Raw genomic sequence first — 26,516 nt, 5'->3', positions numbered from 1 at the left:
TTCAAAACACGGGTAATCAGGATGCTCACAGAATTGGTTGGGTATGGTTGCAAAACACAGGAAGAAGTGAAGGCTGTGCAAAGTGAAATAAAGAAAAATGTACAGGGAACCAGCAGTGATGGGAAGGAAACCGGGTCTCAAATCAACAATTTAGAACAAAAGGAAGAAATAAACATCCAACTGAAACAGAATGAACAAACAAGAGTTCAAAAAAATGAGGAGAGGCTTAGGAACCTCCAGGACAACTTCAAATGCTCCAGCATTTGAATCATAGGGGTGCCAGAAGGAGAAGAGGAAGAGCAAGAAATTGAAAACTTATTTGAACAAATAATGAAGGAGAATTTCCCTAGTCTGGCAAAGGAAATAGACTTCCAGAAAGTCCAGGAAGCTCAGACAGTCCCAAAGAAGTTGGACCCAAAGAGGCACACACCAAGGCACATCATCATTACATTACCCAAGATTAAAGAGGAGAGAATCTTAAAAGCATCAAGAGAAAAGGAGACAGGAACCTACAAAGGAGTTCCCATCAGACTGCCAGCTGATTTCTCAAAAGAGACCTTACAGGCCAGAAGGGGCTGGAAAGAAGTATTCCAAGTCATGAAAGGCAAGCACCTACATCCCAGATTACTCTGTAATTTAGAATGGAAGGGCAGATAAAGTGCTTCCCAGATAAGGTCAAGTTAAAAGAGTTCATCATCACCAGACCCTTAGTATGTGAAATGTTAAAGGGACTTACCTAAGGAAAAGAAGAAGATCAAAAATATGAACCATAAAATGACAACAAACTCAACTACTGACAATCAAACCTAAAAAAACAAAAACAAACTAAAGCGAACACAAACTAAGCAAACAAGTAGCACAGGAACAGAATCACAGAAATGGAGATCACGTGGAGGGTTATCAGTGAGGAGAGAGGAGAACAGGGGAAAGGGTACGGAGAATAAGTAGCCTAAATGGCAGGCAGGAAACAGACAGGGGGAGGTTAAGAATAGTATAGGAAATGGAGAAGCCGAAGAACTTATATGTACGACCATGGACATGAACTAAGGGGGGGAATGCTGGTGCGAAGGGTGGGTGCAGGGTGGAGGGGAAGAAAGGGGAGGAAAAAATGGGACAACTGTAATAGCATCATCAATAAAATCTATTTTTTAAAAAGATGGACTTTGGCAGCAAAGGAGAGACCTGGGGTGCCCCGGGTCCTCGGGCATGCTCAGCAAACGTCCCTGCCGCGCCCGTGTCCCGCTCTGGGTACGGAGCCCGGTGGCCTGTGGGCCGAGCCAGCAGGTGGCCAAGCCAGCTCCTCTTGCCATGTGCCTGGACTCAGGGTGCCCAGGTGGCTGGCAAAACCTTACCCCTCAGCATGTTGGGGTGTCTCCGAGAGAGACTGGCATTCAAGCCCGCCCCTCCCCGCAAGGTGGGCGCACACCATCCCTTTCCGGCGGGAAGGACCGAAAGGCCGGAGGCGGCAGGCCAGCCACCTTTTCCCCGCCTGCAGACACCGGTGTCCCTGTCCGGGGCCTTCGGGCGGGGTGGACTCCACCACCGCCGTCCTGGGCCCCAGCTCTCGGAGGGGGGCAGATCATGGGGCTCCTCAGCCTCCGCCGCCATGTGCATTCCGTGTCTCTCCGCGTGTCCCGTGGGCTCTGTGTCTCTGGAGAGCCCCCACACATGACTCATGAGTACGGAGAGTGGGACGGCGGGCACCCGGGGGAGGCCTCGGGACGGCGGCGCTCCTCCGTGCGGGCAGGTGTCCTCCTCCTTCCTCCTGCCCGAGTCGCCTTCACAGCCTCAGTGTTCCTTTTTCCATATGGAACTTCTAAATGTACTGGGTGACTCATGCAAGGCCCTTGAGAGGCATCGCTTCTGTGCCTTCGGAGATGAGTAAGTGACCCTCAGACGCACGAGGGGCTCGGAGCTGTGTGGCAACGAGGCGGTGTGTGTGGGTGGGTGTGCCTGTGGGGGTGTGGAAGTGCAGGCAGGTACCGGTGGGTGGGACGGGGGAGCCCCCCACCCCGATATAGCTCCCAGCCCTGGTGACACAGAGCCGTGTGACCAGCAGCAGGCCCTTGGTCAGAACTCTGGCCACTTCTGTTGCAATCCCAAGGAGACTGCAGAGTGGGCTATGAGCTCAGGTTCATAGGGGAACACAGACAAGGAGGGGGCCGCTGGGGGGAGGGGGGCCGAGGGGGAGGCGGAAGCTAGAGGGAGCATAATTAAATTGCTATTTCCCCGTTAATGTATTCAAAGTAAATGGTGATGACGCCCCTCCCATGAGACTTTCCTTTCCCAGTCCCCCACCCCGGGCACCAAAGCAGGCCCTTGTACTCCTGCCCCCCCAAGCGGCTGTGACCTTAGGGTGCTCTGACTTCACTCCAGCCCTCGCTCCCTCAACTCCTGGGCTGCTGAGAGGGACTCTATTCTTCATGGCCCGGTAACACAGGTGTCCCTAACCCGCGGCCACTCCTGGACAGCATCCCGGGCATATCCAGAGTCACCCGCGGGTCTGCGAGGGTCGCCGCTCACCACCACTTCCTGCGCCCCACCGCGGCCGCTCTGCCCTGAGAGTCTCGGCTGTGACCGAACTGTCTGGGGGAGAGGGGAGCTTCCCCGGGTCCGTGGGACCAGCCTGGGGCTCTCTGTCTCGTCACGTCACCGTGTTCTTACCTTTGTCCTGGAGGTGAAGCCCATCACCGCGGGGCGGCCTCCTCCATCCGACAGCCAGAGTCCCTGGACACTGTTGCCAAGTCCCCTCCAAACCTGCTGCTACTGCGGCTCCTGCCCGTGGTGGACGTGACTAGTCCTTTTCCGGAGTGTGCAAGCGTTTCTCCTCCCCCGCGGAGCCGAGTCCGCCCAGGCCAGCGGGACCCAGAGACATTTGCTTCTAGCGTTTCTTCCACTTCTGTTTCCCCCGCAGCTCCCACCGCAGCCCCTGTTCGGGGAGGGCCGGGCCTCCTGGAGCAGCCCCGCCAGCCTCGCCTCTTCTCCCTGGTGGCTTTCACGTGCTCTCCCCCCACGTTTCCTTCCAGTTTGCGGACGCTCCTCAGCCCGACAGTTCTCCTTCTGCCCTTGCCTGTGACTTTCAAAGTGTTTCAGTGCTGTGGAGTGTGTTAGCTGTTTCTTCGCTCTGAATGAGGCTCCTTGCGCAGCCTCGTCCGTCTGTACCGCAGTTCATTTTCTCCCCGCCCTCCGCCGCCTCTAGGAGGAATGGTTCCCCATTCCCTCCGCTTACTGAGTCTCCTCCAAGGACCTCACATGGAGCAGACACCGCCCAGGGGTCCCCCACGCCACCGGCCAGGGCCTCACAGTCCCAAGGTCCCCACAGTCTAGCAGACAGACCTTTGCCCTCGTCCCAACCCACGCCTCTGAGACGCGGGACCGGATCAATGCAGAGGGTTTCCAAACTGCCTAGCCGTGCGTCACACCCTGAGCTGATATATGTCCTTAAACACATCCCTCGGCTACTTTGTGAAAAGTGTGCTACGTGCATTTGCTTGTGTGCATTTCAGGCAACACTGGGCTGCACGTACACACTTACACCGGCCACGTTTTTCTATCCCTGCTGCTCTACGGGGGAGGCCCTCTCTCTAGCGGGGCTGGAATTAAGTAAGGCATCTGGCGCATAGCGAGGCGCTCAGCCTGTTAGTTAATACTGCAACAGCACGTATAACGATGAATCTGGAGTTGAGGGCCCGAGGGGTGGGCGAAAGGCGGCACGGGTTTTGTCCAAAGGTCCACCCACCTGTCACAAGGCCAGAGATCCCGCCATGAGACACGCCTCCCTGTGGGCGTGGCCAGGGAGAGGCGGGCCGAGGCTGGAGTCAGCTCGGAAACTTTAGCGGTTGGGTCCGCCCCCGCGGCGTGGTTGTGCGGCGGTCCAGTCAGCGCCAGCTAGGCGAGGCGCCCCGTGATTGGCGGAGGTGCGCAGTTATTGGCAGGAACGCCGGCCGCTCAGTGGGCCGAGCCAGCTCCGCGTCCTCCAGGCCGTGTCCTGAGTGGAGCGAGGTCTGTGGCTCCGCCCTCGGCCCCGCCTCTCTCTGAGCCCTCGGCCGCACTAGCAGTCTCCCGCGGCAGCTGGCGCCGCCCGCTCGTCCCGGCTGCTCGCCTCTGGCCCCCGCGAGTCCGGCTCCTCCCGAACAACTTTGCACCGAGCCAAAAGGCCCGAGGACGTCGCGGCGCCGCCTGCGGCCCACTTGCGGGCCGGTGAGTACTTCGAGTAATGGGACAGCCGCTCGGGGGGCTGGAAAGAAACTCGAGATCACCGGGAGGCGCTCCTGTTCTGGGCCTCAGTTTCCCCGTATGAGAAGATGGGCGGCTGGTCCCAGCGTCCCCACATCCCCTGCAAGTTCCCCAGATATTGAAGAGCCAGGGCCCCTCCCGCTCCTCGAAGCCATGACGACCCCTGCCCCGGTGGGGTCTTTCTAGGAGGTGAGCGCCCCCTGAACCCTAGCGCCTCGGGAATCGTGGGACACTGCTTGCCCCGAGCACGTCACTCCCGCGAGCCCCGACGCGAAACCCCCTTGCGGCGCGAAAACAGGCCCGAAAGGCAGGCGGCCAGTGGCGCGGGGTCCCGCCGGGTGTCAAGGGGCTCCCGGTCCCGATGGCATCGCCTCGAGTTGCTCCGTCATGGCCCTTCCCCCGCAGCTGTCGGCGGGACTTAAGGCGGTCCTCAGTGCTTGCCAAGCCGCTGGAAAGCGCCTGAGCCCCCACGTGGGAGCTCAAGAGGGAGTGATGGGGGTTCGGTCCCCCAAGGGAACCAGCCCGCCTGAGTAGCAGCCTCTGGATCAGGCTGAAGCACTTGCAGCCCACTTAGAATCTGCGTGAGTTCCCTTCCCCCTGGGGCTCCTTCTGGGGGGGGGGGGTGTGGGGAGTGGGCAATGGCAGCCCCTGTTGGATGGCTGATGTGAACCTGGCCCTGGGGAATGCTAATTTCTGTTTTGAAAGATGGAAGCTTTCTGGGGAATCTGGCCCGGCCCCTTTGGGCTTTATGGAGCCATGCCCTCACTGCATTTTTGGTTGTTGAGGTTAAGGAGTGTTAAGGAATGAACAATATGTAACCCTCTGGGTCATCTTAGCTCCATTTCACATGAGGAAGCTGAGGCTGGCTGGGGTTGAGTGACCTGCCCCGACCCTGGCAGCCCCGCCTCTCCTCACCTTGGACGGTGACCCCGGTGACCCCGAGTAAAGGGCTTTCCTGGCTGCCCAGATCGGGGGCTGGCTGAGTGCCCTGCGTACCCTCAGTGCCCGCTGCCTGGCCTCACGCAGCCCTGGCGAGGGAGCTGCCCTGCGAGCTCGGAGGCTCGGCTGGCCCGTGTCCCCTCCCGTGATTCTCATGGGAGCCCCCTGGCCCCCCACCCCCATCCAAGCAGGGATTTTGACGGACTTTTTTGTCCTCCCCTCCCCCAGCAGGCGGGCCTTTGACTGCACACGGGAGAGGTTGCTGGGAGACCACCTCTCACCTCCCTTCCCAGGATGGAGGGGCATGTGGAGGGCTTCCCCACCGGGGCGCCCTCTGCCTCCCCCAGGCCGGAGCCGAGCAGACCTCTGGGACTGGTCACCAGGGGACCCCAGCACAGAGCTGGCTCCCCGAAATGCCTGTGCCGCAGGCAGGGGCCAGGCCTGGCCCACGGTGGTGGCGATGAGGAGCAGCACGGCACAGAGGGAGTGTCAGGCTTTATGGGCGCCCCGCCTCTGCCACGTCCCCGCCTCGGAGAGTGGCACCGCCACGGGGGTCCTCAGCCACAGACCCGCCCCCCCCCCACCGTCTGCTTCCGCATCCCTCACATTCAGTTGTGTCTCCGGCTCCAAAGCTGTGCCCGGATGCCTGTCTGGACCGGAGCTCCTCAATTTTCCCTGGACGGCCACCGGGCCCTTTCCCTGGCCCCCAGTCAGGTCCCCACACAGCCCCTGTGGCTCTTTAACGGCTGCTTGCCAGCTCAGCACTGTCCTGCACTTCCTTCTGGCCCTAAGCCTGGCGCTCGCCCGTTCAGACCCCCAGGACCTGCCCCTGCCACCCACTCATACCCGGGTCCCCCACCCAGGCGGCACTTCCCAGCCGCCTGCACCTTCCCAGGGATGTTGCTGGCTCACTCTCCCCCTGCTGCTTTTCCTTCTGGGCAGCCCCTGCTGGAAGGCCCAGCACCTCCGCACCTCCCTTCCTCCACCCGTGCCTAATCAGGCCCGCTGATCCCAAAGGCTTAGTCCAGGCCTCCCTCCCAGAATCCCGGCCCTGCCCCTTTTCCACCGCCGGGTGCACTACCCCGCCCCTCCCGCCCCGCCCCGCTGCGCCTGCAGCCCCACGCTCCGCTCTGACTCTAGAGTGTCTGTCCAGGTGTCGTCTTTCCCGCCCAGACCGTGCTCTCAAAGGCCGGCCCCACGCGAGTTCTTCCGGGCACGGAGGCCCAAGCGGTGCCTGACACAGGATCGGGCCAAGCTCAGACCAGGCGCCCGGCGTCCGGTGGGGGCCCAGCCGCTGGGGAGACGCTGCGGCTGTCCATGGTCACTGCCCCGGCTTCCCCTGTGTCCCTGTGAACTTGGCCTCTGGGTAGAGCCGGCATGCTCCTGGTTTGGCCCTCGGTACTCTGGGGCAAAAATAGGCACCTGGGAGCCTCCCAGGGCCCGTGCCCTTGTCTTGAGGAGCAGCCCTGCGCCAGGGGCTGGGCTGCAGCCAGACTCCCCACGCCTGGGAGCCCCCGGGCCCGCTCCTTGAAGGGCTTGGTCACAGTGGTTTTAAAATAACATAGTATTATAGTTCCCGAAACCTTGCACATTCCTTATACAAAATTAGAGAAATATATTTTGAAAAAAGAATAAAATAAAAAACACTTGCAATTCCTCCACCCAGGGATAGTCGGAATTTACCTTTTGGGAGGCATCTTCTTCCGTGTTTTTCTGCAGATGGGTTTTGTCTTCGTCTCCGTGGGCTCAGGCTGGTGTCTGGTGCTGCTTTAAATCCTGCCGAACAGTGTTGCACACCCCCCCTTGTCTGTGACCGCTCGTGTGCGAGGCCGTGTAAACAGCTGTGTGGTGCAGGGCGCCCCTCAGAGGGGCCGTGACGCCCGTCACCGTCCCCACTGGACGGCCTGGGGAGCACAGCGGGACGGGCACCAGGAAGAGGGCTGTGCGAGCGCAGAGGTGTGGGGTCAGAGGCCGCAGGTGGGTGTGGCAGAGCGCCAGGATTTGGGAGAGAAGGTGCGGGGGCTCGGCTGCAGAGCCTGAGTCTAGGGAGGAGCGTGGCATCTGTCCTTCGGGAGCCTGAGGAAGAGCCTCTCAGGTCCCGGCAATTTCGGGGGGGTGAAGTCCCCCGAAGCCCCGCCAGGGCTGCAGGTTCAGCTTGCAGGCAGGCCTGTGGCCAGGGGCCGCGCCAGCCTGTCGGGGGTGGGGGGAGTGGGGGGAGTGTCCCTGCTGCAAACAGCCTGCGCGGCGCTTCTGTGGACGCACAAGCCCTGCCCCTTTGTCATGAGACGGTCCCAGAACAGGGGCGCTCCTGTCTGTCCTCGGCGTCGGCTCTCAGACCCCACCGCCCGGCTTCCGTCACTCTGCCTTCCAGTGTGTGTCCCTCTCTGGCGACGCTCGGGTTCAAGATTTTTGTCCTTCCTCTGGCCCGGAGTGGGGCGGATCTCACTGAATCCCGGCCCCACCCCCTGTGGTCCTCCCCTGGCCCCCTGCAACCCTTGTCCTCTGCTCCTTCGGGGGAGGGGGGGGGGTCCTGAAGGCAAAGCCTCCCCGGCCTCTCTCCAGCTTCCGGTGGCTGCTGGCGGCTCTGGCGTCCCGCGGCCGCAGTTGCACAGCTCCGGTCTGTGCCTCTGGCTCCTCTCCGTGTGGTCCCCCCTCTGTCTCTGTGTTTCCCTGCTGGCCTCGCACGAGCACCAGTTATTGCCCCAGGGCCCCCCCCCACCCCCGCCCCAGCCAGGACGGTCTCATCGGAAGATCTGCACTTAGGTCTGCAGAGACCCCTGACTCCAGGTCGGGCCACTGCCGGGGCCATGGGGTGGACACGTGTGCAGGCCGCCACTCAGCCCCCCACAGCCAGGCAGCGCCTGCTGCTCCGCGTGGGGTGTCTTGTCGCCTCCTCACTTCAGTTTGTCACCCGGCCACGTGGCTGCCGCCCTGTGGGGCCGGAACTCGGGGCCTCCGATGGCAGGGCCTGGGCCCCCGGCTCCCGGGGCCTGTTGAGCCGGACGGCCTTGGGTGCGTTTCCCCCTCCGTTTCCTCGTCTGTGAAATGAGGGCGGCCTTCTGCGGGCCGTTGCGAGGCTGGGTGAGGTCACACGGAGAATGGTGGGCAGCCCCCGCCCTGTCTCCCCTGGCCGCCCCTCGTTCTACCAAGAGCTAGAGGCCAGGGCAGGCTGAGCTCGCTGGTCCTGGCGTGTCTGACCCCCAGCTTTTCTCGCCGGCAGGATGGACTCCAGCGCCTCTCCGAGCCCCTCCGACCCGCAGCCTCCGCCACCCCCGCCGCCCCAGGCCCGCGCGCGGCTCAACGGTACTTCCTCGGTGACCCAGGAGAAAAGTGGGGTGTCCCAGGCCCCTGGGCCCCAGGCTCATGGACCCGGACCAGATGCGGGAGGTGCAGCGGCCCCCACAGTGTCCCGGGCCCTTCGTGCCAGGAGCCGAGAGAGAGCAGACAGAACAGGTACGGAGACGGGGCCTGGGAGGCTGGGCTGCCCTCAGCCGGGCCGGGGCCACTCCGTGGACACGGCGTGAGCACCGCGTCCTCACACGGGGTCCTGGCACCCCTTGAGGTTCCTCCTGGGGGGCTTCCCCGGCCGCTCGGGGCCCAGCCCCTCCGCCGAGGCCCCCTCAGCCCTTGCCTGTGCAGCGGGCCCTGCTCCCACGTTCACAGACTAAGAGAACAGCAGCGTCACGTTTTCTTCTTTGATTTGTAATCAAACGGCCCCGCTCCACCCTCTGGCTGGGGGATGGTTCCGCACCAGGTGCCGGGACGGTGAGGCGGGAGAAAGGCGTTCCCTCCAGCTCTGGTCCCACAGGGCGCCCGGGGAAGCCCAGGCTGTCCCCTCCACACCGCGGCCACGCCTCGGGCCGTGTGCGCGGGCCTCTCTGTTTGTTCTGCGGCCCCCACGTGGCCACCCCCTCGGGGCCAGCCGCCACACCGGCCTGTGCCTAGGGCCGGGCCCAGGTCTCCGCCCCCTCTGACCACTGTCCGCCATCCGATCTTCAGTCTCCTGCAAAAATCTCCACATTCTCTGCTCTTATCTGCAAGCCTGTGGGCAGGCCGGGGCCTGAGCCTGGAATCTCGGCCCGGGGCTGGGCTGGGTTTCAGTCTGGCTAAGGCCGACAGCGCTGGGACGACAGAGCCAGGACTGCAGGTTTCTGATAAGAAGAGTCAGGAAACAGATGTGGTTTCTGTTTGGTTCTGCCCCTGAGAGGGGGGGACCCGTAGCAAGGCCAGGCAGGCTGGCAGCCTCAGGCTCCCAGCCCCCCACGTCTGGGCTGGGCTCTCGCTGCCCAGCTGCTCCGCACTGTCCCTGGTCACTGACGTGGGCGCCGCAGGCCCGCCCTGCAGCGGCCCCTGCACAGGCCAGAGGGTCTGCCCGGGAGTGGCTGTCGGCTCATCTCGCTTCGATTCGCTGCCCTGTCCGCCTGGCTCAGGTGCGAGCAGCCTCAGTCAAGTCCCGACAGGTCACGTGAGAGCGGAGCTTCACGGCACGCTCTGTGCCAGGCCCCACTTCCGTCCTTGTCCACCTCGACTCCCTTCTCCACCAGTTTTCAGATGGGCAGACCCGGGGAAGGGGTGCGGTAACGCCCCCAGCTGGTGAGGGCGGAGGTCAAGTTTCGAACACCCTGTGAGTCCGTGCTCACCCACTGTGACGGGCTGCCGGTGACAGCCGTGACCTCAAATAGAGCACCGGCATGTGCCCAGTGCTTGGGTCACCTCCTCTGGGGAGCCCTGTGTCACAGAGGCAGAGCAGGGTGCTCTGCATGGGCAAAGCAGAGGTGGCTGGAGCTGGGACTGGGCCTGGGCGCATTGGCCAGGCTCGGGCAACAGGGGTGGGGGCTCAGGCCCGCCCCCACCCCGGGCCCTGGGCAAGGGAGGCTGCACACGCACCTTCGTCCTGGGGGTGAGCGCTGCGTGGGGCCCGTGGTGCACGAGGCACCCTTTCCGCCACCCTCCGTGGGTCACCGCAGGTGATCGGCAGGCAGTCGCCGAGGCCTCCGGCTGTGGGTGCCAGACCAGTGCTCGCCTAGACGGCCGAGGGGCCACAGACAGGGACAGTGGCCAGAGCCCCTGGGTGCAGCGGGGCCTGCTAGGAAGGGTTCACCCCAGCGCTGTCCAAGGGCCGCCTGCCTCCTGCTAACTGGGGTGACCTCGCCCTGGAGCCTTGAAGGCTGCGTCACCGTAGGCCACTGTCCCTGCTGCCGCCTCCTGGAGGGCTGTGTCCCATAGACCTGGGTGCCCGAAACACGGGGGAGGTCGGAGGCACTGTTGCTGCAGAGCTGGCCCCACCCTGGAGCCTGGCGGGAGCCTGGACAAACGGACGGGGGAGGCTGGACATCGGGCAGGGTTAATGGGGACTGCTCCTGTCTCCAGAAACATCTAGAGAGGGAAAGCTTATTAATGTCTAATAGGCACCTGCTGTGCGGTGGGCCACGCTGCCCTCGTTTCGCTGCCCGCCACGCGGGGTGCGGCCATGGACGGAGGTGGGTGTGGGGTCAGGCACGGCCCCGGGCATTGCTGGGCAGGTCAGAGAAAGGGGTGGGTAGACCGTGATTTTTCCAGAAACTTCACTGTTATGCTGCCCCCCCGCCGGGAGGTATAGTGAAATCTGTGTAGGAGACGAGATGTTTTTGTGAGCTGGGCTGCCTTTTCAGGAAGTTCAAGTACAGCACGAGCCATGTGACATTTGGGCCCTTGGACCTAGTAACTCGGCAAAGGGTCTGTGTCAGGAGAGTAACCTCCCGCCCCCCAAGAAAACCGTGCACGGACTGGAGCGTGGCACCGTGCTATAAATGGAAGGAGCACAGGGAATGCCCGGATGGCCAGGCGGAGTGAGAGGCCGGGCCCGGGACTGTGTCCCTCAGTGGGTCTCCGAGCCGCTGACACCGTCAGTCTCACCACGGCGAAGTGTGGGGAATCAGTCGTGACATACCATTATAAACATGTAAGTAAACACGTGTATATCAAAACACGTGCACACTCATGGCTTCCAGAAATCACGCGTGCGGGGACTGCAGTCTCAGAAAACACGAACTTGGTCTGCTGGGGGGCCGGGCATCGGGGTGCAGGTTCGTCACTGAGGCCGGGGCCTTCTAGAGCTGAGGTTCGGCCGGCCTGCGCCCAGCTGCTCTGGTGCCATGCGCTGGGGCAGGGGGCTGATGCTGAGGTCCAGGCGCGCCCTCATCCTCCCACACGCACCCCCCCAGAGAGACCGAGCAGAGACGGAGCTGCCACTGAGAACCGCCCCTGCCACCCCGGGAGTCTGCTCTCCTTGCTCCATGTCGGGGGCTGGGGGGTACCCCATGGGGTGCTCTCCCCACCTCCCCCCTGGCACTCCTGACCGGGTGGGTCTGTGCGTGAGAAGCTGCCCCAGGTCTGAGGCCCAGGCCTGTGTGCTCCCCAGCCCTCTTCCCGGCGATGGGGACCAGCTTTGTGATGTCACGACTGTTCTTTCCACGTTGCAGGGCCCGTGAAGGGGGACGTGGAAGTCCCCTTTGAAGAAATCCTGGAGAAGGCCAAGGCCGGGGACCCCAAGGCACAGACAGAGGTGAGGACCGCGGTGCCTGGTGCAGCCCCGGGCCGTGGCCCCCAGGACAGTGGGCTGGGTGAGAGCTCCAAGGCCCACGGGGGCCGGCGCCACAGGTCGGTGCAATGTGAACGGGGAGCAGTGTCCGCGTGGCTGCCCCTGCCATGTCCCCGGCCTCCTCTGAGGTGCCACCCCTCTGGGGAGCTCACATTCCTCTCCTGTGGCCTGCTCTCACCTGGCCTTGGGTGTCACCTCCTCCAGGATGCCTGCCCTGCTTCCAGCCTGTCCCTGGTGCCCCACCCCCACTCTCACCGCTTCAGTGCAGGAGGCACCACGCCCCCTCATTCTGTGAGGAGCGAGCACCAGAGGGTCCTAGTGGGACCCCTTTCCTGCCACCTTTCCCCTTGGCCTGGGTGACAGAGGAGGCTGGCTGGCCCACAACACGCTGTGGCACCACGTTATAAAATTAGGGAGTACCGGGCACGCCCCAACGGCCTGGCGGAGTGAGAGGCCCGGCACTGGGCTGTGTCCCCTCTGCCCCAGAACACAGAACGCGGGGGAGGGCGGGGACCCAGGAAGCCCAGGGTTGCCCGGCTGTGGGGAGCAGGCCCGGGCCGGACCAGGAGCAGGCACCCTCCCCGCGTGGAGGCCGCTGCGGAGCGGGGCTGAGCGGCGGGCGTGTCCCCCGGCGTCTCCCTGGCAGGTGGGGAAGCACTACCTGCAGCTGGCCGGCGACGCGGACGAGGAGCTCAACAACTGCACGGCCGTGGGCTGGCTGATCCTGGCCGCCAAGCAGGGCCGCCGCGAGGCCGTCAAGCTGCTTCGCCGGTGCCTGGCGGACAGAAAAGGTGGGTGCCTGAGGGGTGCGGCCCCGCCTGCTGAATCCCAGCTGCAGCAGGAGCCACAGGGAAACCCAGCGGGGGCCACACTATTGAACGAGGGTCCGGTTTCTGTGGGGCGGTGGCTCTCGCAGAGCTCGCGAGACGTGCAACAGAGGAAGTCCGTTCCCCCGTCAGCTCACGTTGGTGCCCCCGAGTGCTACCCCAGGTTTCCGTGTGGACTAGGGGGTGCACCCCACACCCCACACCCCGCCCGAGCAGGTGGGCCTCACCGCGGCCCAGGGGGCGAGCAGGGCAGCAAGCACCCCCTCAGACCCGCTCGCCGCCAGGAGGGGGTGCTGTCACGCTGCCCCGCCCGGGGAGACCGCCAGGCCCTGGCGTCTTGGCGGACGCACACCCCAGAGGAAGGGCGGAGTGTGTGTCGTCAACGGCCTTCCCCGTGGCCGCCCGCTCAGACTGCAGGCCTGGCTGGCGCGTGCTGTCTGGCGCGTGCTGCCTGCAGCAACCACGGGCTGCGTGGAAAGCGCAGCGCTACACAGGACCCACCAGGTGTAAAGACACACGGTGCCCGCCACCCTGACCCCCAGAGCGGAGCGCTCCGAGGTCTGCTCTGTCCCCTTCTGGTTTTGTGTCACGGCGCTCTCGGCGTCACCTCCGCCACCCAGACTACTTCGGAGGGTAGGACGGCCTCAGGCAGCGCCCGCCCACGGCCACTTGGGGGTGTCTGCTGGGGGGCCAGGCCCAGCCTCTGACCTGGAGCGTGGGCCGGGCAGGGACGTAGGTCCAGTGTCCCCTTTGGTCAGATGTCCTATTCTGCCCTGGTGGCCACCGCTGCCTGGAAAGCCTCTTGCACAAGCCGCTCCCCAGAGCCCCTCAGGCCGAGCTGGCCAGGGCTCGGGCCTCACCGAGGGCTTCCCGGTGGAAGGACGAGGCTCCTGATGCCCCCCCCACCGCCCACCCCCCTCTCTCAGGCATCACCTCCGAGAACGAGCAGGAGGTGAAGCAGCTCTCCTCGGAGACCGACCTGGAGCGCGCCGTGCGCAAGGCGGCCCTGGTCATGTACTGGAAGCTCAACCCCAAGAAGAAGCAGCAGGTGGCCGTGTCGGAGCTGCTGGAGAACGTGGGCCAGGTCAACGAGCAGGGTGCGCAGCCCGGGGGCTCCCCGTGTGGGGACCTCGCGCCCTGGGAGGGTTCTCCTGGGGACATCCTCCTGTTCTCGGGGACCGCTTCCTGGGGCTCGGGTGGCACCCCAGGGAGGCATGCCCCATGCGATGGCTGCAGCCCCCCAGTGGAGCCCCAGGAACCCCTGCAGCAGCACCACCTAGCCCCCACCTGCTGCCCCCCTTTCCCGCTGGGTCACAGAGCCTCTCCAGAGCCTCTGTCACTGCTGGCCCCCCGAGGGGCTCCAGCCTGAGCAGCCCCAATGCAGCCCCGATGCTCAGGAACGCTTGCCCAGCAGGGGTGCGGCCGGCAGGCCGATGCTGGCCAGAGGGCAGAGTGTGTCCGTCCTGGCCGGGCTCGCCCACCGAACAGACTCGGCGGAGCCCCTTGGCCACCCGGCCTGGGGACTCCCGGGAATGGCCTGGCCCTTGCCCTGGGACCTCAGAGTCTACTCCGGGGGGAGGCATGGCAGGGGACAAGGCCAGCAGAGGCGTCCGGGGACAGGGGACGCTGACCAGAGATCTCGGTGTGTCCAGCGCCACGCTGGCCTCCACAAAGGGGGTGGGCCAAGCCCCGCAGGGCGCTGCGTCGTTGCAGTGGGGGAGGCCGAGAGGGGGCTGCCCATAGCAGCGGCCCTTGCCCTGGAGGCTGCAGGCCCCGCGGTCCCCAGAGCTCGGGGACCCCGCCCCCAGGAGCACCCAAGCTGGTGTGTGGAGGGCTGCAGAGCACGAGGGGACAGCCAGCCTCCCTTGATCCCCCATCCACTCTGTCCCCTGCAGAGGGAGGCACACAGCCAGGCCCCGTCCCCAAGTCGCTGCAGAAGCAGAGGCGGGTGCTGGAGCGCTTGGTCAGCAGCGAATGTGAGTACGGCCACCAGTCCTCTGCCTGAGACAGCTTCCCTCGGTGTCCTGCCTGTCACCCTGTGCCCCGTGTCCACTCTGTCCTGTGCCGTCCAGGCTTGGGCCTCCTCGAGTTCGAGGCGTAGTGGGTGTCATTTCTGGGCGCTGAGACCTGGACCTGCCCGTCGGGAGCCCACACATTTGTGGGCAGACAGAAGGGGCGGAGACGCAGGGGCGTGGGCGCACTGTGGGTACCTGAGGGTCGGCAGGGGTCAGGCAGCCAGTAGCAGGTGCAGGGAACCGGGGACACCCGGCAGGGAGAGTGGGGGCTCTGCACCTAGCGTGGGCTGTGGGGTGTGGGGCAGAGCATGCTGGAGGGGGGACGGAGGATCAGGGGCTATGGGACACCAATGAGAAGACACCTTTGTGTCCTCTGTGTGCGGTGCCCGCCACGTGGGTGGGCTCTTGGTCTCAGTGTCCTGGCCCAGAGGAGTCGTGATGGGTGGGAGGGCCTAGGACTGCCCAGCACTGAGGGCTGGGCTGTGGGGCGGCCGTCACCAGTGGCATGAGCAGCCAGAGCCGAGGCAGAGACGGTGGCCAGGCGGTGCTGGGAGCTGGTGCTCGAGTGGGACTCAAGAGTAAGCGGGGGGACGCCTCAGGGAGCGAGGGCCTGTCACCAAGGGGGGGAGGCAGGTGTGAGGGCCGGCACTCAGCAGCCCTGCCTGCCTCTCCCCCTGCCCTGCTGGTCGCACAGGGGACCCGCACACTCACTGCGTGGGCAGGCCCCCCACATCTCCTCCTCTCTCCCGCCCTAGCCAAGAGCTACATAGCGCTGGACGACTTCGTGGAGATCACCAAGAAGTACGCCAAGGGCATCATCCCGGCCAACCTGTGCCTGCAGGACGAGGACGAGGACGAGGACGAGCTGGCCGGCAAGAGCCCCGAGGACCTGCCCCTGCGCCTGAAGGTGAGCGGGGCGGGGGCGGGGCTGCCCGCCGCAGGGGCCCTCCTGGGTCTCCCTCCGGAAACCAATGGCCTCCGGCTCTGGTTCAGCTGTGCCGTTTGAAACATTGTTTGTCTACAGAGAACCGAATGGGGGTGGGCCCCTCAGAGATGCCTGCCCCCCAATACTAAGTCGGGGTGCACAGGAGTCCCAGGGGACCTGCAAGGGCTCGGGGAGAGAGAGGGCGGTGTGGGGAGGGGTGAGGAGGTGACGGTGGGCCAGTCTGCAGGCAGGGAGCAGCCCCCTGCCACCAGAGGCCCGGGCCCGAGCAAGGGGCACACAGCCCATGCTGAGAGCCGGAGTGGCCCCCGGGTCAGGCCCCTGGGGTGACTGTCAGTGTCCTTGGCCGTGTGGCTGAGACGTCGGTTACAGACAGACAGACAAGGCGGCCATGCTGCCCTCTCGCAGGTTTGCCCCCCGCTCCTTCCCAGGGCCGAGTCCCCCGGGCCCGTACCTCCCTGTGCAGAGCTCACTGGGCTCCCAGGAGTCTGACTGCCCGGCCCACACAGGTCCATCAGCTCTGGGGGAGGGGGGGGTCCCATGGCAGACAAGGCGTCACAAAGCCCGGCGTCTGTCACCCAAGACCCCTCGGGGTCTGTGCATCTCACAGACGGGGGCGTGTGTGACGGACCATCCGTGTGGCAGAGGGGGGCGCCAAAGGGGTCAGGGTCAGGGCAGGAGACCGACCGCTCAGCCCAGAGGGTGGGAGTGGAGGGGACAGGATGTCGGCGGACGCCCCCCCGTGCTGGAGACAGCTCAGTGTCGGCACCGCTGGGAGCCCGGCTGGGGTGCCCAGGCCAGGCCACCCTCCAGGCGGGAGGCGGACACAGACCGCGTCCCAGAGTGACAGGCAGGACAGCCGTGCTCATGACCCATGAGCTGAGCATCCCCCAAGGGCAGGTAGCACGGCTGAGGGTGTGGCTCTGGGAGGCGGGGCCAGGATGGCTGAGGAGGGTGACCAAGGAGGTCACAACCTGGGTGGAAGGCCCATGCATGGTGGGCCTGGGCTAAGCTGTCCCCAGAGAGATGCCACTGGTTTCCTTGTTACATTCGAGAGGGGAGGTGGCCGCTCCCCCAGGGCCGGGGAGGGTCCTGGGGAGAGGCCGCCCGGAGGCCTCCCCCAGCCCCGGCCCCTCATCTTCGGGCTGTAAGTCCCGTCCCCCACTGTCCTGTCCCCGACCTCGCGCTCCGTGCTGTGACCATCTGCACGTCCTCCCTGGGAAGGGATCCGGCACGCTCTGACGGAGCTGTCAAAGCGCTTGATCCTCCGCAAGTTTTCCCATTAGAAGTCTCTGCGCGAGAGAGGGAGTGAATCATAGCAGGTGTCTCCCAAGACTGAAAGCTGTTCCGGCTTTTAATAGCCTTTCGGAGCGCAGAGAAGGGGCCGTGCGCTTGGGGGGGCCGCAGGGGGGGTTGTCGCCCCCAAGGCGAATGGTGACAAGCGCGTCTGAGCTGACGCGACTCCCACGGAATGTTCCAGCCTTTTGTGACAGAAGAGTCCCACTTGGAAATAGATGGAGTGATCCGAACCGTTTTCGTCTCGAAAGATTGCAAAGTGCAACGTGTGAACATGTTCTCGGGGCTGACGGCCTCTAGTCTACGGGACCCGCCTGGACCTGGGGGTCGAGGTGGCCTCTTGGCGCGGCTGCCGGGCTGCGGCGTCCTGGGCTCTGGCTTTCTCGTGTCAGGGCAGCGGCCGGCGACCTCAGGCCTGGCCGGGCGCTCTTTACTGCCCTCGGGGGGATCTTGACTCCCCCCTCACTCTGACAAATGCCTCTCCTGGTCAAAGAAGAGTTGTCCTCCCTTGGGCTCTCTCTGTGGGAAACGTCTCGAGGTTCGGTTCGGTGGGGCGGCGAGGAGCGGAGCCGGAGAGCGGGGGCAGCGTCAGCTGGTCCGTCCGTTTGTTCCCTGTCACTTGCGGAGCGGAGAGGGGGCGGCTCTCGCAGACTCAGGCTCGCTCGTGTGTGCGTCCATGCTGTCTCCTCCGGGAGCCCCGCCCCCCGCCCCATCTGCAGGGGGCTCTCGCGCCCGGGTGCCGGCAGGTGTCCTGGCCGTCTGGGCTCGATGGCCGTGGCTCTTGGGCAGATGACGGACACAACTCGGTCTCGCTCACCCGGTGTCCTTCCTGCTCTGCCCCCCAGTGGGGCAGGCAGAGGGCCTGTGCTGAGGGCGTGGGGGGGGCACTGGTGCAGGCCCCCCCGCCCTCCTCCACGCTGCACGGCGTGAGGACGGGCGCTGTCCACAGCCGCCTCCCCGTTCCCCCCTCCAGCTCCTCCCCCGTCTCCCCCGAGCCCTGGCTGGGCTACCCGTGTCTGGGAATCCTGCGCAGAAAGCCAGGCGGGTGTGGGGGTCCGCCCTGGAGGGCAGAATCACCCCCACCTCCTCCTCCAGGCTGCCCCCCAGTCCCCCTGCCCCACAGCGCTCCATCCGCCCTGTGCTGCGGTCCAGCCAAGGGCCACCTGTGCCCTGGGTACTGGGTACAGGGCGGGGGGTGGCCCCCAAGGCAGGGAAGGGGCTGCGTTTGGCGTGGTCGTGTGGAGTCGTGTGTCTGTTCGGAGCAGCATGGTGTCGGTGGGTGTGTATGGGGGTGGGCGTGGCAGGCGGCTGGTTCTTAGGGTCTCCTAACGCTGGCCAACAGGTCCCATCCGCCCCGTTACAGTCGCTAAAGGTGGGCCACGCCCCTGCTCAGGCACGGTCACACAGAACTCTCCCTCCTGGAGTCCCCACTCCCACCGCCACTCCTGGGACTGCTGGGCGCCCAGCGTGGCTTGTGGGGTACCGGTTCCTGCCCCCCGAGTGGATGGGGAGCTGGGACACAGGAGGCGAAGCCCTCCCAGCCGGAGGGAGATGAGACACCAGCCGGGCAGCCCGGGGCCCCCTGGGGAGGGAAGAGGGTGGCGGGTTCCTCTGGGCGCCGGAGGTCTCGCAGGGACACCAGCACACGTGGGTGTGGACTCTGGGGCAGGGGGTTGGGTCAGGCCTGGGGCGGGAGAGGATGGCGGGGACAGGCTGCAGGGGCCCAGAGTGGGGTGGCCAGGGCCACAGAGCACAGGGAGGGCCCAGGGCTCCAGGGGCGGCGCTCTGGGCTCCTGTCCCAGCCCCGACAGCCACCTCCCTCCCCCTCCCCCGCAGGTGGTCAAGTACCCGCTGCACGCCATCATGGAGATCAAAGAGTACCTGATCGAGATGGCCTCCCGGGCCGGCATGCACTGGCTGTCCACCATCGTGCCCACCCACCACATCAACGCCCTCATCTTCTTCTTCATCATCAGCAACCTGACCATCGACTTCTTCGCCTTCGCGGTGCCCCTGGTGGTCTTCTACCTGTCCTTCCTGTCCATGGTGATCTGCACCCTCAAGGTGTTCCAGGACAGCAAGGCCTGGGAGAGCTTCCGCACCCTCACCAGCCTGCTGCTGCGCTTCGAGCCCAACCTGGACGTGGAGCAGGCCGAGGTGAACTTCGGCTGGAACCACCTGGAGCCCTACGTGCACTTCCTGCTGTCCGTCGTCTTCGTCATCTTCTCCTTCCCCATCGCCAGCAAGGACTGCGTGCCCTGCTCGGAGCTGGCCGTGGTGTGCGTCTTCTTCACGGCCGCCAGCTACATGAGTCTGAGCACGTCCGCCGAGCCCTACACCCGCAGGGCCCTGGTCACCGAGGTGGCCGCCGGCCTGCTCTCCCTGCTGCCCGCCCTGCCCCTCGACTGGCGCTACCTGAAGCTCCTGGGCCAGACCCTGCTCACCGTGCCGCTGGGCCACCTGGTCGTGCTGAACGTCAGCGTGCCCTGCCTGCTCTACGTCTACCTGCTCTTCCTCTTCTTCCGCATGGCCCAGCTGCGCGGCTTCAAGGGCACCTACTGCTACCTGGTGCCCTACCTGGTCTGCTTCATGTGGTGCGAGCTCTCCGTGGTCGTCCTGCTGGAGTCCAGCGGCCTGGGGCTGGTGCGCGCCTCCATCGGCTACTTCCTCTTCCTCTTCGCCCTCCCGATCCTGCTGACGGGCCTGGCGCTCATGGGCCTGGTGCAGTTCGCCCGCTGGTTCGTGTCCCTGGAGCTCACCAAGATCGCGGTCACCCTGGCGGTGTGCAGCGTCCCGCTGCTGCTGCGCTGGTGGACCAAGGCCAACTTCTCGGTGGTGGAGATGGTCAGGTCGCTGACGCGCAGCTCCGTGGTCAAGCTCATCCTGGTGTGGATCTCGGCCGTGGTGCTGTTCTGCTGGGTCTACGTGTACCGCTCGGAGGGCATGAAGGTGTACAACTCCACGCTGACCTGGCCGCAGTATGGCGCGCTGTGCGGGCCGCGCGCCTGGAAGGAGACCAACATGGCGCGCACCCAGATCCTGTGCAGCCACCTGGAGGGCCACCGGGTCACCTGGACGGGCCGCTTCAAGTACGTGCGCGTGACGGACATCGACAACAGCGCCGAGTCGGCCGTCAACATGCTGCCGCTGTTCCTCGGAGACTGGATGCGTTGCCTGTACGGCGAGGCCTACCCGGCCTGCAGCCCCGGCAACGCCTCCACGGCCCAGGAGGAGCTGTGCCGGCTCAAGCTGCTGGCCAAGCACCCCTGCCACATGAAGCGCTTCGACCGCTACAAGTTCGAGATCACGGTGGGCATGCCCTTCGGCACCAACGGGCCCCGCGGCCCCGAGGAGGACGACGTCACCAAGGACATCGTGCTGCGGGCCAGCAGCGAGTTCAAGGACGTGCTGCTGCGCCTGCGCCAGGGCAGCCTCGTCGAGTTCAGCACCGTCCTGGAGGGCCGCCTGGGCAGCAAGTGGCCCGTCTTCGAGCTCAAGGCCATCAGCTGCCTCAACTGCATGGCCCAGCTGTCGCCCGCCCGGCGGCACGTGAAGGTGGAGCAGGACTGGCGCAGCACCGTGCACGGCGCCGTGAAGTTCGCCTTCGACTTCTTCTTCTTCCCCTTCCTGTCGGCCGTGTGAGGCCGCCAGGACCCTCCTCCCGGGCAGCCGCCCAGCCAGATGGCACGGCATGGATGCTGAGCCTGTGTGCGTGTGCACACGTGTGCACATATGTGTACACACTCTGTCCCTCGGAATGCCCAGTGTCGCCGGAAATTGCATGCGTGGTCTTAACCCCCATCCTGACCTTCCCGAGTGCAGCTGGCGGGCCAGACGGGATGGGTGCCCGTCCTGAAAAGCACTCAGCACCCACGTGCCCCCCCCACCCCCTCCGAGCACTGTGGCCCCTTCCTCACTGCTGTGTGGGATTTGTTTTGTGAACGTGCTGCTGTGAACATGACATAACACTTCTTATTTATTTGGTTGCTGCTAAGCCCGGACAGCTGTTTGCGGGTCCTGCCGGCTCCCGGCAGAGCGCCCTGAGTGGTCACATGGTCGAGGCCCCGCCCGGCTCCTTCCAGACCCGGGCGGGGTGGGGGGGGAGCGGCAGCTCTGGGCACAGCACGTCCACGCTGAGCCCTGGGTCCGCAGCTTGTCTCGGGAGTCTGCTGCCTAGTGGGTAGTGGGTGCGTCTGGGAGGGTCTCGCATGAACCCTCCAGGACTGGGAGGCAGAACCCCGGGTGCCCCTCCCGGCCCTCGGAAAATCTTGCCGTGTTCCGTTAGGGAGAGCAGAGGCAGGGCCCGGAGCAGCTGAAATAAAAGCCTGTGACGGAACCTGCCGCCCTCGGCTGCCTTTCTTTCCGAGAAGCCCCTTCTCGAACGTGCCTGAGGGTCAGCAGGTGTGTGCACTCGCACTGAATTCAGTGCAGGTGCCGTCTGCGTCCCGAAGGGCAGAACTGGCCTTCTCAGGGGCCGACAGGCCGCCTGCCAGCGAGCCCACCGGGCACCACCTCCAGGCCAGGGGCCCCTGCACTGCCAGCCTCGACTGCCCTGCGTCCGCTCGGGTCTGACCACGTCTGAAATGCGCACGGTCACCACCGTGTGTGACACTCAGATCACCGGCAGCGAGGCGCGTCCGCAGTTATTCGTGGGTTGACATAGCTGCTACCCTGCCCGCCAGTCCTGCGTCTGCTCCGCCCACAACCCCACGTCCCGGGGTTAAAGGTCAGCCCATCCCCCCTCCCTGATCCACAAAATGCACCACCGTTCAGCTTTGCTACCCCCAGACTCACCACTAATGGGGGGGAGGGGGCACTGGTGCTTTCTGAGCAAACAGGGTGACCTCTGATCCCTGCTCTGCGTGAGGGGGGTACCGTGACAACCCCCAACCACAGAGCCACAGAAAGGGGCTCAGGGAGGGAGGAGGTCACACCAGGTATTAGTGGCAGAGCCAGCATGGGACCGCGATGTGCCTGTCCCCTGGGCCACCCCTCTACGCTGGCAGGCGCCCCAGCAGAGCCACCCTCCTAGAGCAGGGGACGGCTGGTCTCTTCAGGGTCACCCCGGATTGGCCTTTGGACCCCAGCTTGTACCTTTGCCATTTGGCCCGTCCCCGGGCCAGTGTCCCCATCTGTGACACGGGGAGCCTGAGCTCGGTCAGTGGCTTTCAGAACTTCAGGGTTATGAAGCCCTTTTAAGAACTCCACGACGCACAGGACCCCAGTCTGGAGACACACAGGTGTCCTTCGTAAGTGCGGGTGCGGCAGGCGCAGCAGAGCGGAACAGAGGCTGGCGGCTTCGCCTGCATCCCACCTGGGGGGGCGGGGCGGTGGGGGGGGGGGCTCCGCTCTGAGAGCTTGGCCGGGTCCACGCCGGCCAGGCCTCCGGCTCCTCTCCTGTAAATGGGGTTATAACAGGACCTGCCCCGTGGGTGGTTTTAGGCTTAAACGAGTGAGTTTCTTGCACGGTGGTTAGAATAGGGGCCAGGCACTAACTAGTAAATGCTCACCAGATATTTGTGAATTGTTAAAGGAGTTAGATGCCCACGGAAATTCAGACCCAGATGAATTGTCCCTTCTGGCTTTTCACAAACGTAAACTCTGTGAACATCGCTGTTTAGATTGGCACCGATCGGAGCAGCCCGACCCAGGCAGGGGGAGGGCCTCGCGCCTGAGGGCGCTCTGTCTGCTTGCTCGCCCACCCCCTGCGCGCGCCCCGGGAGGCACAGCCCTACCTCCGTGCCTGCGTCACGGGTTTGGTTCCTCGGCCCCACGCGGCCAGAGAGGCCTGGCCAGTCCCTGTGACTTAGCGCCCTGACTAACCAGCCTGGAGCGCACGGCTGCCGCCCCGAGCAAATGTTTACTGCCCGGCCATGCTGAGCACAGCGGTCGCTCCACAGCGGGAGCCGAACCCGGGTCCTGCCCTGCGCACACGCACCCAAGTCCCACCCGAGAGGCCCCGGTCCGGAGCAGGAAGTGCCGCGGGGGCCCAGAGGGAGGCGCCTCCAGCCCGGGCGGGCGGGAGGGAGACGGATCGGGAGGCTCCTGGGGGCAGGTGGGGTTGGCCCACTGTGTGAGCAAGGGGGGGAGCGGGACTTGGGAGGCCAGAGGAGACAGACGTTCCAGCCATCAGGGCAGCCCTGGGAGGCCCGGCACAGCCAGACGCCTGCGGGTCCCGAGGCCCGAGCTGGAGGTCCAGGCCAGGCTGGTTGGAAGTGGGCCCCGTCCTGCAGGCAGCTGGAGCGCTTCTTGGCTCTGCAGAGGGGGCTGGGGAACCCTGAGGCACAGTCTGTAGCCCCACCCCATTGAGCACCCCGGGGGGGCGGGGGGGCATTCCTCCACGCAGCCCACCCCCTGGGGTGGCGGAGAACGGTGCCAGAAAGACCGCCCGGCCCCCTTGCAGAGGAGCCACCGCTGCAGACCGCCCAGCTCCCCGGCTGCCCAGCTCCCCGGCCTGCCTCTCCGTGTCTCAGCGGCGTTCTAGTGTCCTGATCCCTCACCCTGTAACTCAGCCGTCCCCGGCGTTCACCGGCACCAGGGACCGGTTTGTGGAAGATGATTTTCCACAGACCGGGGGTGGGGGGGCGGGGGGGGGCAGGGAACAGGAAGCAGAGCCCAGGCGGTAACGCGAGCCAAGCTCCATTTGCTGGCCGCCGCTCGCCTCCTGCTGTGGGGCCTGGTTCCTAACAGGCCACAGACAGGCACTGGTCTGAGGCCCCGGGGCAGGGGTTGGGGGCCCCTCCCCCTCTGTAAATGGCCTCTCAAGTGGCAAGCCCCACATCCCTGCAAAGTCTCCCACAGAGCAGGAGCGTGTCTCTCTGGAATCGGCCACCTGACTGATGACAGCCCCCAGCCCTGACGGGCAGGTGTGGGGTCGGAGGTGAATAAATACCTCGTCTGCCTGTGGGCACCGCATGCCTGTTGCTGATGCACACAGGCCTGAAAGTGGGGATTTTTATTTATATATATATATATATATATTTTAAAGATTTTATTTATTTATTTTTAGAGAGAGGGGAAGAGAGAAAGAGAGGGAAAAAAACATCAATGTGTGGTTGCCTCTCATGTGCCCCCTACTGGGGGCCAGACCTGCAACCCAGGCATGGGCCCTGACTGGGAATCGAACCCGGGACTATTTGGTTCGCAGGCCCGTGCTCAAGCCACTGAGCCACACCAGCCAGGTGAAAGTGGGGATTTTAAACCGAAACTCCTCACCTCCCCACTTGGCCTCCTGAGGGTCCCTGCCCCCACCGGTCCCGAGAGAGCCACTCCGAGGTTCGCAGCTCGGGGCTAAGCCAGGTCCCTGTCTCAGGACCCTGCCCCTCCGGGCAGGGTCTTACTCCGCCTCTCCTGTGGCCCCACCTGGGACCTGCCCACCGGGACCTTCCCCCGCTGCCCCTCCCCCTGTGCTCCGGTCCAGGACGCGCCTGCCGGCGTTCACCATCACTGAGTCGTTACTCTCTGTGCCCCTGGGTGTAGCTGCCCACGGGTGAATCAGCTGCTAGGCACTTGCGCTGGAACCGGCACTGGGAGCAGCCCTGGATGGCGCCAGGACAGACACGCCAGGAAGGCATGAGCCTCTTCCGCCGTCACCGTCGTGGGGGCCAGCCACAGAAATGACTCCCGCTGAGTCCGGCAGGACAGTCCCCTCGGAAGGGCAAAGACGAGGGCTTCTCTGGGGGCTGCGGGACTCGAGCCCCAGAAAGATCGGGCAGCACCCCGTCATTCTGTCTGCGGCACCAACGACCACGTGCCCCCTAGTGCCCTCTCTGGGGGAAGCCCTGACCGGAGCTGGAGCTCCGGCTGCCAAGGAAATGCCTTTCCCAGCCTCGCCCAGCAGGTGCCCGGCTTGTGACCAGCGGGGGGACCGGAAGGGATGCCCGCCTGTCCTTCCCGACCCGTCCCGCCGTCTCTGCCAGCCTCGGGAGGGAAGCCACATCCTGGCGTAGGCTGTCATGTTGGAAACGGCCCCGTGAGGGGCCTCCACCACACGGGGCCTCAGACAGCGTCTCCTGGCTCTCCAGGGTCAGGGCTGAGTGCTGGACCCGCCTCTCCCAGGCTGCACACAGACCCCTCGACTACCAGGGCGCAGGACCCTTGGACCGACCCTCCCACCCAGCCTGCCCACACGGGCTAGAGGGGCGAGTGTCCACCACCTCCCACTGCCTGGCGGTAGGACACCCAGAGTCCGGGCAGCAGCGCCAGGGCCCGGGGAAGCCCGTGGACCCCTAGACCCTGCTGGCTGATGTCGGCGGGCTCGGTCAGCCTGCTGGCTCCGGGCTCCAGCGAACCCCCTCTTCTCCCCACTCCACCTCCCCCAGCTCCCCCTCCCTCCTGCAGGCTGCCCTCCTCAGTGAGGCCTCTCTACCCTCAGCATGGACCCAGACTGTCCCAGTTCCCCCAGGGGTGGCCAGGGCCCAGCGGCAGGGGTAGCAGGACCGCACTGAAGCCTTGGGGCAGTGAGGTCGCTGACAGGCTTTGGGGGCAGGGGTGGGCTCTGTGCGGACCACACGAGCACGGACTTTCTTGTTGGGTCCCACGGCCCCTCCCGGTGGGGGCTGCCGGTGCCCACACGCTGCAGACTGGGGCACAGCCAGCGCAGGTGGTGTCCCCGAGACCACAGCTACCACCTGAGCCAGGACGCGAATTCTGGCCACCAGGCCTCGGCACTGCCCACGACGCAGGTGCTCAGAAAACGTTTGCTGAGTGAATGCACCAGTGGCATGCAGAATTGCAGAGAGCTGGACATCCTTGCAAGGCGACGTTCGTTCTTCTTGGTGGCCGTTGGCACCCCTGGCGGGCTGTGCAAGGGTCTTCCACAGACAACCCCTTCTCCAGACACCCGCGTCTCCGCTGCATGGTTGGCACTTTGGGCATGATGGCAACAACGGATCCCTTCCCGTTTCCGTTTTCACTTTGGCCCCGACGCTGCCACCCGTGGCGACGTTTCCGTCCCTCTCTGAGGGTCACCGTGTCCTTGGGCTGTGAGGGCCCCGGGCTGACAGTGTCCAGGTGGAGAGAACGAGGCTTTGTTTTTCACAGAACGACCGAGGTGTTTGCCGTGAATCACGCACGACCCAGGCAACTGTGCACAGCTGCTCTAAATGCTTCTCGGTTGCTAGGAAACCCCCCACCGCCAGAAGCTGCTGAGCCTTTGCTCCGTTTTCATCAGGTGGTTGAACCTGTGCAGGCCCCGGGCTGGCGTGGGGGGTGGGCAGGCCCCAAGCCGGCAGTCTGGGGGGGGGCGGTGCAGACCTAGTTCCGGCAGAGGACCAGGGGGGGCCATGGCTGGAGAAACCCCCCAGAACGCACCTGCAGGGGCCTGCGGTGGGTGGCTCAGGTGGCAGCGAGTCCTGGTCCCCATGCGGGGCCACACTGCCTGGGGTCTGATCCTGGCTCCAGGACTCGCAGGTTTGCGGCCGTGGGCCAGTCACCCGCCTCTTTGGGCCTCAGTTTCCTCATCTGTAAAATGAGGGAGACCTTGGCCTCCTGCTAGGGTGACTGTGCAGGTGGAAGGAGTGGGGTGACGGACACTGCCCGCTCAGCGGGGCACCTGGGGCAGGGCGCGGCTCTCAGGTGTCCCCAGTTAACACAGTAATGGCGCCGTGGGTGGGGGAGGGAGTGGGGCAGCGTGCCGGGCCCATCACCAAGGGGCCCACGTGCCAGGCCGGGCAGAGCCC

At 65.1% G+C, this 26,516-nt stretch overlaps 1 protein-coding gene across 1 annotated transcript in view; it reads left to right on the top strand.

Moving 5' to 3' along the window:
• Positions 1 to 4,042: 4,042 nt before the first annotated feature.
• WFS1 (wolframin ER transmembrane glycoprotein) overlaps positions 4,043 to 26,516 on the top strand; it is a 31,154-nt gene continuing 8,680 nt past the window's right edge. Inside the window, exons 1-8 of the mRNA XM_028507156.2 lie at positions 4,043 to 4,200; positions 8,396 to 8,628; positions 11,637 to 11,719; positions 12,402 to 12,546; positions 13,509 to 13,679; positions 14,478 to 14,558; positions 15,353 to 15,504; positions 18,673 to 20,479. Of these exons, the coding sequence (XP_028362957.1) occupies positions 8,397 to 8,628; positions 11,637 to 11,719; positions 12,402 to 12,546; positions 13,509 to 13,679; positions 14,478 to 14,558; positions 15,353 to 15,504; positions 18,673 to 20,478 (2,670 nt within the window). The 5' untranslated portion in view covers positions 4,043 to 4,200; position 8,396 and the 3' untranslated portion in view covers position 20,479. The remainder of the gene's footprint in view (positions 4,201 to 8,395; positions 8,629 to 11,636; positions 11,720 to 12,401; positions 12,547 to 13,508; positions 13,680 to 14,477; positions 14,559 to 15,352; positions 15,505 to 18,672; positions 20,480 to 26,516) is intronic.

This window comes from Phyllostomus discolor, chromosome 1 (genome assembly GCF_004126475.2).
Source record: "Phyllostomus discolor isolate MPI-MPIP mPhyDis1 chromosome 1, mPhyDis1.pri.v3, whole genome shotgun sequence".
In the NCBI taxonomy this organism is placed as follows: domain Eukaryota; kingdom Metazoa; phylum Chordata; class Mammalia; order Chiroptera; family Phyllostomidae; genus Phyllostomus; species Phyllostomus discolor.
The sequence above is the reverse complement of the archived record's forward strand: the minus strand, read 5'-3'. Positions and strand labels throughout refer to the sequence as shown.